Raw genomic sequence first — 18,520 nt, 5'->3', positions numbered from 1 at the left:
TCGTAACGAGACTGAATATTGTAATCCCCAAATCCTCAAAAAATAAACGAAAAATTTACCTGTTCAAAAAGGCAGATAAAAATTCACTTGACGTCTTCCTGATAGACAATCTCCACTCATTCCTAATTAATAAAATAAGAGTAGATCAGATGTGGCTTGAAATCAAAGAAATAGTATTGGCAGCAGTTGAGAGATTTATTCCAAATAAATTAACAAACGACGCAGCTGATCCTCCTTGGTACACAAAACGAGTTAGAACACTTTTGCAGAACCAACGAAACAAACATGCCAAACTTAAACACACGCAAAATTCCCAAGATTGGCGATCTTTTACAGAAGCTCGAAATTTTGCGCGGACTTCAATGCGAGATGCTTATAACAGTTTGAGGCGTGGTAAAAGTTGCTGTTTTGAAGAGCGAGCCGCAGCGCGTGGTGTGAAGCAGTCGCCCTCCGTTTCTGGCGGTGTCGCCGCTGTGGCAGTCGCAGCTTTGGTGTCTCCCTCTGGTGGGAAAGGGGAAAGGTTGCCTGTTCACGTGCATTTAAGGGGCGCTATGAGCTCGCCAGTGGCCCCTTCCGTCCTGTTTCCTCCCCACTACACCTCTCCCTACCTCCCTTCTCCCCCCCAGTCCTTTTGTATTCCCCTCCTCTGCCTACCCCCCTCCCTGTCGCGTCTGCCCCCCACCCCTCTTATGGGTCCTCATCCTCCATCAGCTCCTTTCCCGGTTCCCCCCCCCCCCCTTCGCTTTTACTCTCCTTTCCCCCCCTTTTTGTTTTCCCATCTCCTGTTCAGTTTCCCCCCACCTGCTCTCGACTGTGGTGTCACCTTTGCCGACTTTTTCGTGCTGTGTTCTAGTGACTATTCAGTGTTGTGTTGCGAACAGAAACCATGCTGTCGCTGGGTGTGCGTTTTATATACTTTGCGAACAGAATCCAGACTGTCGCCGTGTTTTTTTAATTGTCTATTGTTTCCCCTGTCTGCTCCGTATGTATTTTTATTCGCTTCATCATCCCTCTGTTGTTTGTTTTCATTTCCCCATTTTCTTTTCACCTTGTTACTCACTGAGTCCCCGATTTTATCGCCTGTTTTTTATTATTATTTATTCTCCTGCTCTTTGTCAGAAAACCTGTAGGCTGCAGAGCGGCGTCCTAAGCTGCTGCCAGCCCGCCCCCTTCGGGGGGAATTGAAATTCAATAAAGGAAAAAAAAAAAAAAAAAAAACTCGCCAGTGGGTCAGTCTGGGTCAGTCTCTCGTCCACTGCTTGCTCCTCTGTCTCTCGTCCGCATTTGTTAGGCAGTTAGTGTCGGTCTGTCGTTCGGAGCTGCCTCTGTCATGTTTCTCGGATTCGGTGTGTGAACGAATTTATTGCTTGAAGAGTAACGGCCAAATTCCTGAAATATGTTTTTATCTTGTCTATCATCTGGAGAGGCGGTATATGTGTACTACAGAGCATGTTTGGCCAACCTTGTATAATTTTATGTTAGATTGCATTTCATGGGTTTTTATTTAAATGGTCATTTTAGTATGCCACCCTTAAACCGTAAGACTTTCTCAGAAGTTAAAATCAAGTTGCACCTTCAGTGGCACGTTTATCTTTCAATTTTAGTCTTTTGTACCACTTTCACCCCTCCTATGGGGTGCATAGTTTGTGTGCTTGTGTGAATTGTTAAAACTTTTACTTTACGGTAATCTAGTGTGTTGCAGATTTGCACCAGTGTAGTCTTTCAGAGGCTGTTGTGAGCGGTCGTAACTACGGCCACGTCAAAAGGGAGCGGCAAGGTTCTCAGCCCGAAAGCTCATACACTCAAAAATTTGTTTCTTTCTGCCTCTGAATAAATTGTAACTTGGTGTTTAGAGGGTGCTTTCTGCTTATAATTTTAAATCTGTTTAGGAATAAAATTCCCATTTGTTGAAAGCAATTTGATTTTGATTTCATAAGTTACTCCCTGGCAACTACTTCCACGCTCACATAGTGTGACTAAATGTGTCAATGTTCTTGATGAATCGCTAGTAAATAAAGTCAATTTTTAAGAATATTCCTTGAAATTAAATCCACAGTTCACAGTTTCCACAACGAAACTTTGTCTCGAAAACTGGGAGAAAACCCAAAGAGATTCTGGTCGTATGTGAAGTATGTTAGTGGCAAGAAACAATCAATGCCTTCTCTGCGCGATAACAATGGAGATACTATCGAAGACAGTGCTGCCAAAGCACAGCCTTCAGAAACCCCTTCACAAAAGAAGACGAAGTAAATATTCCAGAATTCGAATCAAGAACAACTATCAGCATGTGTAATGTAGAAGTAAATATCCTCAGAATAGTGAAGCAACTGAAATCACTAAATGAAAGCAGGTCTTCTGCACCAGACTGGAAACCAATTAGGTTCGTTTCTGAGTATGCTGATGGATTAGCTCCATACTTATCAATCACATACAACTGTCCGCTCGACGAAAGATCCGTACTAAAAGACTGGAAACTTGCACAAGTCACACCAATATTCAAGGAAGGTAGTAGAAGTAATCCACTAAACTTCAGGCCCATATCGTTAACGTCTATATGCAGCAGGATTTCTGGAACATATATTGTGTTTGAACATTATGAATTACATCGAAGAAAACTATCTATTGACACACAGTCAACATGGGTTTAGAAAACATAAAAAATGGCTCCAAGCACTGTGGGACTTAACATCTGAGGTCATCAGTCCCCTATACTTAGAACTGCTTAAACTTGACCAACCTAAGGACATCACACGCATCCTTGCCTGAGGCAGAATTCGAGCCTGCAACCCCAGCAGCAGCGTGGTTCCGGACTGAAGCGCCTAGAACCGCTCGGCTAGGGCGGCCGGCTTAGAAATCATCGTTCCTGTCAAACACAACTAGCTCTTTATTCACATGAAGTGTTGAGTGCTATTGACAAGTGATTTCAGATCGATTCCGTATTTTTGGATTTTCGGAAGGCTTTTGACCCTGTACCACACAAGCGGCTTGTAGTGAAATTGCGTGCTTATGGAATATCGTCTCAGTTATGTGATTGGATTTGTGATTTCCTGTCAGAGAGGTCACAGTTCGTAGTAACTGACGGAGAGTCATCGAGTAAAACAGAAGTGGTTTCTGACGTTCCCCAAGGTAGTGTTATAGGCCCTTTGCTGTTCCTTATCTATGTAAACGATTTGGGAGACAATCGAAGTACCCGTCTTAGTTGTTTGCAGATGACGCTGTCGTTTATCGAATAAGATCAAAACAAACTGCAAAACGATTTAGAAGAGATATTTGGTTCAAATGGCTCTGAGCACTATGGGACTTAACATATGTGGTCATCTTAGAACTACTTAAACCTAACTAACCTAAAGACATCACACACATCCATGCCCGAGGCAGGATTCGAACCTGCGACCGTAGCGGTCACGCGGTTCCAGACTGAAGTGCCGAGAACCGCACGGCCACACCGGCCGGCTTAGAAGAGATATCTGAATGGTGCGAAAAGTGGCAGTTGACCCTAAATAGCGAAAAGTGTGAGGTCATCCACATGAGTGCTAAAAGGAATTCGTTAAACTTTGGTACACGATAAATCAGACTAATCTAATATTTGTAAATTCAACTAAGTACCTAGGAATTTCAATTACGAACAACTTAAATTGGACGGAACACATAGAAAATATTGTGGGGAAGGCTAACCAAAGACTACATATTATTGGCAGGACACTTAGAAAATGTAACAGACCTAGTAAGGAGACTGCCTACACTACACTTGTCCGTCCTCTCATAAAATACTGCTGCATGGTGTGGGACCCGTACCAGATAGGACTGACGCAGTACATCGAAAAAGCTCAAAGTAGGGTAGCACGTTTTGTATTGTCGCGAATTATGGGAGAGAGTGTCACAGAAATGATACAGGATTCGGGCTGCACATCATTAAAATAAGGCGTTTTTCGTTGCGACGGAATCTTCTCACAAAATTCCAATCACCAACTTGTAATAATAGAGAATTGTGAAGGTGGTTCCATGAAACCTCTGCCATGCACTTAAATGTGATTTGCAGAGTATCCATGTAGATATAGATGTAGATGAAGCGTGGTACAGATGGGCCCAACAACATGCCGAATGGATCGCTCAGGACTGCGTCACGTTCTCTTCACTGATGAGTGTCGCATATGCCTTCAACCAGACAATAGCCAGAGACGTGTTTGGAGGCAGCCCAGTCAGGCTGAATGCCTTAGACACGCCAGCGAGTGAAGCAGGGTGGAGGTTCCCTGCTGTTTTTGGGCGGCATTATGTGGGGCCAACGTACGCCGCTGGTGATCATGGAATGCGCCGTAATGGCTGTACGATATGTGAATGCCATCCTCCGACCGTTAGTGCAACCATATCAGCAGCATGTTCCTGAAACCCAACAAACTGCCATCTGCTGTCTCCTACCGTCCCGTCAGCGTTACCTCGGTCTTCAGCAAGGTCCTGGAATCCATCCTTACCCGACACATCCACCAGCATCTCCGCCAGCACCGCCTCCTTCCCACTACCCATTGTGGCTTTCGACCGTCCTTCTCTGCCGATGACCTTCTCCTTCACCTCACTCATCTCCTCTCCGAACAGCTCAACTCCCGCCAGTCCACCATCTTCCTCTCCCTCGACTTTGAGCGTGCTTACGACCGTGTATGGCATTCTGGTCTCCTCTTCAAGTTCCAAACATCCACTCTTCCTGTCAACTATGTCCGTCTGATAGGGTCCTTTCCTTCCCAACGTCCTTCCTATGTCAGCATCCATAACACAGATACCTGCACCTTCCACCCTTCTGCTGGTGTGCCCCAAGGTTCCGTCCTCTCCCCTCTTCTCTACCATCTGTATACGGCAGACATGCCACTGCCTCCACCCCTTGTCCACCTTCTCAAGTATGCCAATGACACCGCCTTCCTTGCCCACGCCCCCACCCTGCACTGCTCCCAACACCTTCTCCAATCCCATCTTGACTGGTTCACCATTTGGTGCAACCAGTGGTTGCTCAAGGTGAATCCTTCGAAGACGCAGGAGATCATTGTAGGCAAAGCCACCCCTTCCTTCCGTCTCCCCGACTTCTATATCACCATTTCTGGCTGTCCTATCACCCTCACCCCCACCCTCAAGTACCTTGTCATCACCCTTGACAGTCACCTCCCATGGATCCCCCATCTCTGGACAATCCGAGGCACGCTACCGCCTCCGTCTCCTCGAGCTCCTTTCTGGCCGCACATGGGGTCTGGCCCCCTGCACCATCTTCCACACCTAGAAATCCCTCATCTGCCCTATCCTCTGTTACGCCCCTTCAACCTTTTAGAAATCGCTTCAAATCCTAGAACGCCATGCGCTCTGCCTCGCCGATCGCATCCATCTCCCCTCCCCCATGTGGATCCTGCATGAGCTTATTCCGTTCATGCACCTCCTCCTTTTCCTCTAACCGATACGGATCCTCTACACCTCCCGTAAACTTGATCCCCCTCACCTGCTTGTCTCTCCCATCCTTCCCCACCCCCATCCACTGCTGTGCCCACATCCCACCTGCTATCTCTCCACTCTCCATACCTTCGCCCAAGGTGGTTTCCACCAACTCCCGCTCCCTGGTGATGCCCTCAACCCCTGCATCTAACCCTCCAACCAACTTGGATCCTCCCCTTCCACACCCTGTGTTATTTTCCTGAGGGCACCCTATCTCCCTTCTCTCCTTCCTCCCTTCCTGCCCCCCCTCCTCTCCCTGGGCTTCCTCTACCCCCTACCTTGTTTCCTTCCCCTCCCATCTCCTCTGCCACTGGCATCTCCACCCTCGCCTCTCCCTCCTCCCCCACCTTTTCCCCTTTTGGCAGGTCCCTGGACTCGTACACGTCAAGTGAACATTCGCGCGCCGGAGATCGTCGCCAGTGTTTTGTGTGTACCATCGTGTTAGTGGTTCAGTGTTTCGTCATTTGTGCTCCTTCATTCACGTGCGCCGTTTCTGTCGTCTCTGTTAGTGCCAGAGCGCTGCACTTGTGACCGACTTCATGTATTTTTAAATTTGTGTGTCTACTGGTGTCTATGCACCGTGTTGTTTCGTTTTTCAATGTCTCCACTTGTAATAAATGTATTATCTATGGCCCAAGAGCGGCCTAGTATTGCCGCTGCCGGCCTACTTTTGTGTAAGGTTTCAAAATAACAATAAAGGAAAAAAAGGAAAAGCCTGTGTCGTTCAGAAGTACGATGCAACATTCCTTAGTCACGCAAAGAGTGCTCGTCCCTAAGAACATCGCGTCCTACTTCTGAACTATACGGGCACTGCAATATCATTCTTTTCCAATGGCTGTTCTGTCATCACAGCCTAGTGAGGGTTCAGGGAATGGTTTAATATCTCGCCTGCAGGTTGCGTTCCTGATCGAAAATCGATTGTTGTGTGGGTGTACGTGTTTGTGGTTACAGGGAAAGAAACCAGGATCTTCAAGAACTGGCGATTTTAAACTCCCCCGGGCTACGCGCACGGAAACGTGCAGCTGCTGCTGCTGTTCCTGATCGCACAGCGAGGCGAAATCTCCATGAGGGCTTAAAAACTCTTGCATACACACTGAGACTAGTGTAGACACTTACGACACACATTCTCGCTTCACAGAAAACCACTTGTGAAGCCTTGATCTAAAACTTGCCTCGTGACAGCCTCGTCTTCTCCAGCGTCGAGGCACATTTTCATTTCCCTGGATGCGTGAATAAACAACACATGCGATGCTGGAGTGGCACGAAAACCCAAGAACTTCATGAGGAGCCCATGCCTACAGAACGTGTGACTGCCTGGTGGGCATTATCAAAAACTGACATTATTGGCCCATGGTTTTTCGAAGAGAATGGTAGGGCAGTTACGGTCTCTTTTGAGCGTTATGACCAGATGATTCAGACAGCTACTCTTGCAGGGCTTAAAGAAATGTGTGTTGGGGATGTCTGATTCCAACAAGAAGGCGCCACAGGTCACACAGAACGGACGTCAGTGACAATCGTTCGCGAACATTTCCCCGACCATTTCACGACTTTGAAGTGCGATCTGCAGTCGCCAGAACGCTGGCCACGATTAGCCCGCTGCGACTTGGGGCTGTCTTATGGGGCTACCTGAAACCCTTGGTGTACACCAATCGGCCACAGACCCTGTGTAAACTGCAGAACCATATTCGTGCTGCTAATGCCAACATATAGAATTGCTGGATGCTGAAACGAAACTTCGATTTCGACTCTCCAGATGCACTGAGGAGGGCGGAGGCGACCTTCAGGATAAAAAAAGAAATGTAAAGAAAAGAGAATTAAACTGACATCTTCAATACTTTCTGCTTCATGATTTTTTTAAGGTAAGGAAGTACCTGCGCCACATCCAGAAGTACGAGGGTCATTCGGTACGTAATGCAAGACTTTTTTTTCTGAAAGCACATTGCTTTTGGCAAAATTCCAGTACACCAATTACGCTTGAGAAATTGGAAAGTGAAACTCCTAACATAAAATTTTTGCTTGTAGTAAGGCTAATAGGCATTTGATATGCGCACTTTGTGAGTTATATTCTGTCGTGTTATTTATATAAATAAGGTAGATAAACATAACCATTTGTGACAAAACAGTCTCGACTATTTGGCGAGTGTTACAACTGCTGCAATTTTAAAAAGACGTGTTTCGTTTTACCTAGCAGACAGTGACAAAATAGACGTAATCAAATGGAGAAACCCCGCCAGTCTTGGGTACTACTCGTATTAACAGCTTTTTCAGTGTTAGGCAACACCATTTTAATTTTTCATGTAGCAAAACTTTTCACGAACTTTGATGACGTAATACATATATCAAAAAACATTTTGCATCAGCCCGGGTCCCAGAACTCCTGAAGATAGACGTTGACTGTGGCTATTGTATCACAGACACAGTCCCTCTGGCTGTTCACAAATGTTACTAAACCCTCCCAAAGATGTAAACAACCATGCATGAGCAACGCCTATTATAAGGAAGGGGTCCGATAGCCGATAAGTTACAGCCATTCCACCAGGAAGGAGGTAAACGGCTCGTGTTGTCTGTAGTTCAACCATGCCTAGACGGCCAATACCGCGGTTAGATCGCGTCCACATTGTTACTTTGTGCCAGGAAGGCAAGTGTCCAGGCGTCTCGGAGTGAACTAAAGCGATCCTGTTCGGACATGGAGGATGTACAGACGACCTGTCGATGACATGCCTCGCTCAGGACGCCCAAGGGCTACTACTGCAGTGGATGACTTCTACCTACGGATTATGGCTCGGAGGAAGGCAACGCCACCATGTTGAATAATGCTTTTCCTGCAGCCACAGGACGTCGTGTTACGACTCAAACTGTGCGCAACAGGCTGCATGATGCGCAACTTCACTCCTGACGTCCATGGCGAGGTCCATCTTTGCAACCACAACACCATGCAGTGCGGCACAGATGGGCCCAACAACATGCCGAATGGACAGCTCAGTACTGGCGTCACGTTCTCTTCACCGATGAGTGTCGCATATGCCTTCAACCAGACAATCGCCAGAGACGTGTTTGGAGGCAGCCTGGTCAGGCTGAATGCTTTAGACACACTGTCGAGCGAGTGCAGCAAGGTGGATGTTCCCTGCTGTTTTGGCGTGGCATTATGTGGGGCCGACGTACGCCGCTGGTGGTCATGGAATGCGCCCTAACGGCTGTACAATACTTGAATGCCCTTCTCCGACCGATAGCGCAACCAGATCCGTTGCATATTGGCGAGGCATTCGTCTTCATGAACGTCAATTCGCGCCCCCATCGTGCACGTCTTCTGAATGACTTCCTTCAGGATAACGACATGAACCCCATCGAACATGCCTGGGATGGATTGAAAAGTGCTGTTTATGAACGACGTCACACACTAACCACTCTGAGGGATTTACGCCGAATCACCGTTGAGGAGTGGGACAATCTGGACCAAGATTGCCTTCATAAACTTGTCGATAGTATGCCACGACGAATACAGGCATGCATCAATGCAAGAGGACGTGCTACTGGGTATTAGAGGTACCGTTGTGTACAGCAGTCGGGACCACCACCTCTGAAGGTCTCGCTGTATGGTGATGCAATGTATGGTTTTCATGAGCAATAAAAACGACGGAAATGATGTTTACGTTGCTCCAATTTTCTGTACAGGTTCCGGAACTCTTCTAACCGAGGTGATGCAATTTTTTTTATACATATGTGTAGATTCTTTCGCAGAAAGGAAAGCACGCCGTGAAAGCTGTAGCAAGATAAGAGAGAAAAATGCTTGGACCTAAGGATTGATGAAATGTGCGGTGTCTTGCTTCTCTCTTGTCTTTATTGCGACGAAGTTGTGGCACTGCACTGCGGCACACCTTAGACCAAATAAGGTGTTTTACATTTCGCCGAATATATATGTCTTGTATATCATACTCTTCAGAAATATGTGCGCTATTTTTGAAAATTCGATTTTTTTTTAAATTTCTGGCGGTCTATCTCAAACTCTCGAGGGGGAGGGTGGGGAGCGGGAAGTCGCCACTATCACGTCTTGGCTCTGGTCCCAAAATATCGTAGATCCGGGGCTGAAGGTAAGTCTGACCTGTATTAGCGTCTTCTTGACATGACGTCAGGTAACGTTAAATTAAATCTTTTTTGGTTGTAAGTGGACAAATTAAGGAGGGCAGTTTTCTGTAGGTAGTGTAACACGTTACAAATCACTTGGTACGAGGGGTAGCAACAGCTGTAACGATGCATTTCGAACGATGAAAACGGCAGCAGATGCGTCAAAATGGTTTACTAATCGCGACTGGTTTCATGACATTACAGTGCTGTCTTCAGGTAACAAACTGTTGACATTCTAGTAAAAAAAAGTCTCTAAAATATTCGTATGGATAAAGAAAAGAAGTCTTCAGACTCGCTGAACAAGATTTTGCACAATTGTCAAGAAAAAGACGACCAGTGGTATTGTAGAAAGGCGTTTCCCAGACATACGTGATACGTATTCTCAGGAAAAGCGGCCATCTCGGAGGCAGGTCTTTCTACGGTTGATTTCGGCACACCAGCACAAGACTCAGAGCACATTTATTACTTTATCAAGTTTTTTCCGTAATAAATCACGTTCAGAAACAACAGCACCCTTCATAAATTCAGTTATAGAAGGAGAAATGACTTACACCACCCACCACTAATCCATACTGTACTACAGAAAGGAATGAGGTCTTTGACGTCATAGCCAGTAATGTAAAGAATTTTATACTAAATAAAATTAACATCAAACGCTGTCTGAAATCGTATCTGCTTGAGTTGTTAATAATCCTTGAGTGTGTGAGTGTGTTTGTGTGTGTGTGTGTGTGTGTGTGTGTGTGTGTGTGTGTGTGTGTGTGTGCGTGGGCACGTGTGTGTTGTTTTAGAGAGATGGGTGGGAGATGGACAATACAAAAAAAGTGTATTGAGACAGTTAAGAAGACAACCGCACAAAAGGTCAGCAAGTTGTCTTGTTTCTCGGCGAGAACATGCATTACAGCTGCAAAAGTGACTCTCTCCACATCGTAGCGAGAGGTCGAAATTACAGTGCACAGACCATGAAAGTAATTAAACTAAACTCTCACGAAAGGAGTTATGTTACATTCCATGCAAGAAAGTATCCGTAAACTTCAGCTGGTGCGAGTAATGTGTTTTTCTCTGTTCATATCTCTTCTCTAGTTGAAACTGACAACGTTTTCCTTACACATTAGCGTCTGCTCCAGTTTCAGTTTTAGGATCTGATAATTTGCAGGAGAGGTGCTTAACACCAGAAAGGCGTCAAACTGATTAATTTCGAACATATTCCTTTTCTTATTGCCGTTCCTCAAAGTCATCGTAAACGAGTTTCACAAAGCATGACATTAAATAAAACTATACGGAGCTGTTCTAGATGTTCCAGTGTGAATAGCAGCCTTCTAAGTATCACTTTAATGGATATTTTGCATGCAGTTTGTCATCCACGCTTCTGAAGATACTCTCCGTCCAGAGTAGTGATTGGTACTTGCCGGAGGCACAGGCTTCTTGTTGATGCCCATGGGGTACCAGATGTACTCAAAGACGGCCGGGAAGTTAGTCAGCAAGTAGTCGAATGGCTTGGTGAAGGTCAGGTCGTAAAATTTAAGCCATCCACCAGTACTGCCCCACTTGTAAACGGTGATCTCCATCTGCAACGACACCACAGAAAATCATCAGAGAACTGTTCACGAAAACTTTCTCAGTGCAGATCACTTGCAGACAATTTTAGAGGAGATTAAATGGGATCAAGTGCAAACATTTTCACACAGAGAGATGATGATTTATTGTCATCAAACAGCACATGTGGAAACCGAATCACCAAAACCGTCGTTCATCCGAACATGAGTTAACTATCGTATTCGTCTCTAGAAAACTGTACTTATTGATAAAAGCGACAGTAATTTCCGTAACCGTTCTCTTTCCATAGCTAAATTTTTCGTCAACTGTTAACTGCATTCTTCTTAGTTCAAGGGTTTTCAGTTCTTCAGTAATACATAAAGCTACAGTTTCAAAGACGAGATATTTATGAAATGCCACTAAAACAGCACTGCGCCGAAAATTCCGTTACGACTGTGGACGGAGTGTGTCGCAACGACATTCTTCTGACACACACTTCCGGCGTTCTTGGCCGGCTTCAACGTGAGTAACAAATCGAGGTTCGGATGAATGTCTCCACCGTCTCTTCCTGGACCAGCTGACACCAGCCGTTCTGCCAAACAAGGTGTCGACGTCTGCGACGCTGCTTCCCCCATGCTTAAAACGTAAACGAGTCTTGAGACTCCTCTGTCATCTGTCGATGCTACGGCAACAGCCGCCGTGCGGCTACACGTTGCTGCTGTACATTCTCCTCTCTGTGGCCTGTCTTTTCACACAAGTAATGGGGCTCGGTTTTACGTGAATACAAGTAACGTAACTATTTTTGCGTACAACACCACAGCCATTATTTACAGTTACTAGTAACTGCTTTTTCGCATTACTCATCTTAAATGTATTCAGGTTTCGTAATACCTTAACTGTTTTCGCATGTGCTTGTGGTCGTCGGCAAGCAAATGCGTCATTACCAGCGCAGAAAACTCATCGTCGTCAAACCGGCATCGGAGACGAATTTGCGTACCTAGAAAGGTAGCTACTTACGAGAGTTTACATGTATTCTGGAACCTACACAGCTTACTCTGTTATTGGCCACACTAAGAAAATGAAATTAGCATTCGAAAAATTCCCTCTGTTTAGGAAGACAGAGAATGTCAAGGGCGCACTTTTTGTTTGGCTCTAGTTTTAAAACGCCATAAAAACATTTAGTCGTGTATATGTAACCGTTTGCAACTCTGCACCTTAAATATTATTTTTCTCGCCTTACCCGTGTTTCTACTAGCTGACTGGTGACATGCTTTCCTTATCACAGCATTTTCCATTGCGAAGTGGGGCTGTGGCCCTATACATATTCCGGCCACATATTAAGAGAGTGTTATGATTGTCCTGATGACAATGATGATGGAAAAGAGAAAGTCGTTGTTATTGTGTCTCGTACTATCAAGAGCTTAGTGAGTATCTATGCAGTTTCTTTGCGACAGTACTTTATTATCTAAAGATCAGGGCAGGCGTCTCTTGCTGATGCACTATGGTGACGTCATAAGATCCACACTCGCGACTCATTCATTGCGAATGGCTCTGCACTGCCACATATGCTAGCTCTGTAATGGAGTGGGGCTGGCCTCACATTCTCCTCACTAAAATAATACAGTAAGTGCTCTGACACATTATGGTTTTTGGAAAAAAGTAAATTCTTCGCTATTTCAAAGCGTCTCAATTTTGTTCCACTGTAAGTGTAAAACAGTTTGAAAACGTGGAAATGGCGGATATCTGTTCGACTGTGTTTTACTCTTTGGGCGATAAGCGCAAAAATACTTTTTTAAGGCATTGTCATCGCCTCGACCAACGAATGACCTGTTCTCTGTTGACAACATGCTGACATTGTTCCCGTCACGTCTTCCACCTCGAAATTCTACAGTAGTCTGTTTCACATTTCTGCTATACGTTAAAAAAAAATACCGCATTTTTTTTTTACTACGAAAAACGAGATTATCATTTGTATTTCTTCTTGTGAAGTGTGCTATTCGTCGCGTTTAAATGACCGACATTGCACAGTTGTACCACAGATTGGCACGATTTGTGTCTCTACATACTCCTCAGAAATCATTGCCCATTCTAATCAGGAAACGTATTTAAATCTTGCTTCGTAACGGTTTGGTTAAATGAATCACATGTGCTTTTACGTAGTTACTGTGTACTGAACATCAAAGTTATAAATCGCTCGTAACGCATTCCGTCATTTTGCCGTACCATATACGAAGTGTATTGGATGGCTGAGAATTCGACCATTACTGTCGCGTCACGTCTAGAAGAAACAGGGTGGGGAAAAACAATTTGACCGAAAGTGCAGAGCAAAAAGGCGGCATCAAATGAAGGAATTTCGGTATTGCAAGTGTCAGTTGAATATTTCGGGCGCTATGGCAACATGGCAACTGTGGTCAGTCTAAACATTTGCTATGACATACTTATAGCAATAAGTGGCGGATCGTTTTTTACTCATTTTCACCTTTTTAAGACATATTGAAACATGAGACATGGACATCTGATTCTCTTCATCTCTAAAAACGTGCAGTGTCCTAAGTCAGCTAAGTGCGATACACGTGTAAGTGGCGCTTTAAATTTATCTTGTTCTCATGGTGGCGGTTGGTTAGTTCACATAGCCTGTGTTTACGTATACATTTTCTGTAAACTACCAGTCATTTGGAGCCAAGACGGTTGTGTGTGGGATTTTAATTACGTTCCGGTGCCGCCGAAAATGTTCAGTCGCGAAGCCTAGTTGCTATACTCAAATTTTTGTGTTTCATGCTGCGTTTCCGCGATACACTTTTGGTCAGATTGTTTCTATGCACCCTGTATTACGACGCCGGATGGCAAACTTCACTGAATCAGAACAGCTTAAATATTTCTATTTTTACGAACGCTGGGTGGCTGCCACCCATATTCTGCCACGTCACTGGAACGCTAGCACGCGACACATAAAATCACGAAACCAGTATCAGATCCGCGTAATTACACTGTACCGATTATGTGCATATTTCAACGTTAATCACAAATGTAGATAGCAGTAATGTGTAAGATGAATTTCTTTTTCCGTTAGTCTTCCGCGTCCTGCAACCGACAGAGCTTTGTCGCTGCCTCAGCGACTGATTGTTGCTGCTACCACGCGGAACGATTTCAAAATTGAGTAATGGCGGTTTTCTGAAACATACGAAAACGGGAGAAAAATGTATATGCATCATCTGATCGAGAGTGAATCCATAATTGGCACAGCGACTTAATTTTTAATATTTACGAGCAGCAGAGCCTGGCGTAGTCGTCCAGTTGCGAGATGCGTGTCCATTCCGACACGTGAATCGCATCCCTAGTCGCTGGCAGTTGTAACATTGTAATGCATTCAAAGTGTGCTCTTTCGCACTCCGCACCTACATGGACGGACTTGTGTCTCAGCTGCGTCCAGCTGATGGTATCCTACACTCCTAAGAGGGAGACCATTCTGTGAGAAAATCTTCTTGAAAACACCTATAGAAGTTGTCAAAAAATACCTTCAGAACCTTTCCATCCAAGCCAGTTAACGCTTGTGCTACTTATATTATGCTCACTTTAATGACACACGTGGTGCAGAATATGCGTAGCGGTAAGGGATGGAACTTATTTACACCCCACGGCTTTGAAGACGTATGATGGCTAGAAAAATTCCTGTCGAGTCGAGGCGAAACCTTAAACAAGCACATAGGATTAGCAGATATGTTGTCACCACCCATCGATTGTGAAGGTTTAATAAACAAGTTGACAGCGTCGTCTGTTTCGCATCGAGGCGGAATATAATCGCAGTGTGAGAACCTGTCTTACTTCGTGGCAATGTGTCCAGCTGTTTCTACAGACTGCATTCGTATCTGGTAACGGATAAGGAAAAAGATCTATCATCGGCACTAACACACTGCACATGTGAAGAGGAGAAAGTAATTTACTGGAAAGTTGATAAAAATAAAAAAAAAGTCTTGCGTCAGCGATATTATTCTGTCGTGTCTGGGCAGCGCCGAACGCGAGAACGAACGCCACCAAAGCTTTATTTTATTTTACGGCGCCTGTTTGCGTTGTACGGCGCACGTGAAACTTTGGACACACACAGCGTTTCATACCTTAGACCATGGACACACACATGTAGACGGCAAATGCTTCTATCCTTGCCGTGTCGAGGTTCGAAACCAGGTGGATAAGACAGTTGCAGTATTAAGCACTCATTTCAACGACGGATCTCCGTGTCGTATTAGCGTCACACGCGTAGCAATTCAGATAAGCTAATTTCCCCAAGACTCGCAGTGCTAATCCGGTATCTATCCTTGTTGCGTTTGGCCAGGTGGGACGACAGCAAACGTTTCACACACCGTCCTGACAAGTCTTTATTTTCACGAACGACAGAATTCCTGTTCTTGTTAGACTGTGGCTCATTTAGCTGGCCGCTTCTACAGAAGAGCAAATATCGGCCTGGCGGGAAGCATACAGTTTTCTGGCCGTTTCATCGGGAGTACGTGTGATGTGTGTTGTTATGCTTTAAGAACTGACATCTGTGATGTCCGAATTTACACAGAATAAGAGGCTATGGTCCCTGCATACTCCAGTACAGATACCGACAGAGTATCGAGATATGAACGGTGAAGAACCGAATACGTTACTGATGGAGGACGCCCGTATACTGACAAGGGGAGGCCGCCAATTGTGAAATTCAGATTCGATTCATACTGCGCATAATAAAAGCTCATGGCCAGAGGTGTAATGTGGCAAAGCACCAAGATGCACTTCTCAGCCGTTGTCGAGAAAATCGACAGTTAATAGAAACCGTTACCTTGAAGTACTCTCTACGATTACTAGTTTTCTACAGCGTCGTGGCGCAGCGGTAATCGCTCGGATTTGTAATCCGAAAGTCGCCGGATTGAATCTCACACCATGCACTTTTTTTTTTTTTTAGTATTTGGTTTTTGTAATTCAAATATATATATATCTATATATATTTAAACATTGAAAGTCGTTTGTCGTGGAAAAACTGGCGACTTCGAACATCATTATGTTTTCCGCAAACAAAGTTGTATTTCAAAAATTTTATTCATTGTCTTCATAATGTTAACCACGTATAGATAACGGAAGTCGTAGATACGATATTCCGAAACGAATACGTATAGCGTAAGTCAAACGTTCGAATTAGAATAGAGACCCCACGAACACAAATTCACTGTGGCAGGTATGAAATATAAACTCCGTTACTCGCTCGTTACACTTGAGGGACAGATGTTGATTGGGCCGAAACGAGCCGCCGCATAACAGCGTAGTTGCCTGCTAACTTCGAAAGAAGGTAGATGCGGTCCCTAGCGCAACTTATAACATCGTCGAAAATCAGTGCGGACGGGGGAGCTTTGGTACACCCTGTTAAAAAAACGGAAAAATGGAGGCGGTACAATTGGAGAGCGATCCGCCTTCACCAACATGCATAAGCAATTCATTAATAGCATCACGAGGGTGTGGGAGGGTGACTTTTGGCAAGGGTCACACTCATTCAAAAACCACAGAACCCGAAGACGTTGCTGTGTCATGGCGAGTAAGTGCCGCCAGTACAATAAGCACTGTCAACACCCAAATCCAGGACGCGTCTGAAGTGGGAACCATCGGCATCCTGGTCAGCGTCTGTTCACACAATGTGCGGCTGGTCACAATGCGCCAGGAACTAACAATCCCTGGTTCTAAACACCCAGTGGAAACACTGGACCAACTTGATTACAAGCAAGTATGACTCGTGCAAGTAATAACAACATTACCCCAGGTGGTAACCAATCCACCCATCAACAGATGGCAACCAGGAATTCGGATTCTGGGGAACTTGGACTTACACGATTACATCAGAGAAAGTCGGAGCTCTGTGGCAAACTTCCACTTAAAACACCTACATACATTGGAACCTTTAACATAAATACATTAATCCAACCAGGAAAACTTCTAAACCTTACAACAGAACTTGAAAAGCAAAAGATAGTAATACTAGCTTTACAGGAGACACGTTTTACAGATGAAGAAACATCACATTATGGCAACTATCGCATCTTTAAGAGCAAGACGGATAAACGAATCGGAAGAGGAGCCCCCCATCTCGGGATGGCGTTTATCATACACAAGAGCGTGCTCAGCTCCATCAAGGAAGTTACTCCCGTAAATAATAGGATAATGACGATGCGCTTACAATGTGCCAACAAAACATACACAATGGTTAATGTTCATGCTCCCACAAATGGAGACAACAAGAAAAACCCCATAGAAACAGAAAAGTTCTGGGAAAATTTGGAGAATATAATGGCCAAGATTCCAAAAGATGATACAAAAGTTCTACTCGGCGATTTTAATGCCCAAATTGGTAGAGAGAAAATCCACCAAAAAACCGTAGGCAAATATCCTGCACATAAATTTACCAATAAAAATGGTACAAGGCTCGTCGAACTATGTAAGCAGAATAACCTGAAGATAATGTCAACATCTCTAAGAAAATGTCCAAGAAAACAAAAGACATGGAGATCTCCTATACAACAAATTGGCGAGTTTCAAATAGATCATGTGGCGATTTCATACCCAGTACAAAAAGAAATTTACGACGTCCAAGTACGCAGAGGAGCAAACATTGATTCAGACCATTACCTAACTAGAATTAAAATCAAGTTTACAGCACGAAGAAGTCATCAGAAGAAAACAGAAATACAGAAATATGACACCAAGAAGATTAAAGAATCTAAAGTAAAAGAAGAATGGGAGAAGGAAAAGGCAAACACATGGGAAGAATTTCATTCTAAAATCACGCGAATAGCTAAGGAAACTATTCCCTTGAAAAAGATATTCAAACACCCTTGGTGGGATTCAGACTGGGAAAATGCACTGGAAAGGAGAAAAAAGGCATTTCAAGAATATAACAGTAAAAAATCACAAGAAAGTCTACATTTATTTAACGAGGTTAGAAAACAGGTTTCAAAATCTATTAGGCAAGCAAAAAGGAAGTACGCAAAGGCACAACTGGATGCCATAGAAGAAAATTTCCAAAACTATAATACAAGAGACTTCTACAGAACTTTCGCAGATAAAATACGAGGATATATCCCTCAAAATTTATGTTTCAGAAAACCAGATGGTAAATTAGCCCTAACAAACCAGGAAAACTGTCAAGTATTGGCTCAATATTTTTCTAACCTACTAAATTGCCCAGAACCTAGTTTAAGGTTTCCCAAAGAAATCAGTGCCAACGCTCAACCGGATTCATTACCACCAACACAGGAAGAAATCAAATGTCATATTAAAAACTTAAAAAATAATAGAACATCTGGCGAAGATGGCATTGTTGCGGAGCTATTAAAAAACCTAGGACCAAAGACGTTGCAAGAGCTCACAAAAATAATAA

General features: G+C 44.3%; 1 protein-coding gene across 1 annotated transcript in view; it reads right to left on the bottom strand.

Moving 5' to 3' along the window:
* LOC126427207 (uncharacterized) overlaps window positions 1–18,520 on the bottom strand; it is a 99,993-nt gene that overhangs the window by 37,429 nt on the left and 44,044 nt on the right. The window contains exon 3 of the mRNA XM_050089439.1: window positions 10,995–11,153. Within this exon, the coding sequence (XP_049945396.1) occupies window positions 10,995–11,153 (159 nt within the window). The remainder of the gene's footprint in view (window positions 1–10,994; window positions 11,154–18,520) is intronic.

This window comes from Schistocerca serialis, chromosome 11 (assembly GCF_023864345.2).
Source record: "Schistocerca serialis cubense isolate TAMUIC-IGC-003099 chromosome 11, iqSchSeri2.2, whole genome shotgun sequence".
Taxonomy (NCBI): domain Eukaryota; kingdom Metazoa; phylum Arthropoda; class Insecta; order Orthoptera; family Acrididae; genus Schistocerca; species Schistocerca serialis.
Note: the sequence above shows the minus strand (reverse complement) of the source record. Positions and strands in the feature narration are given on the sequence as shown.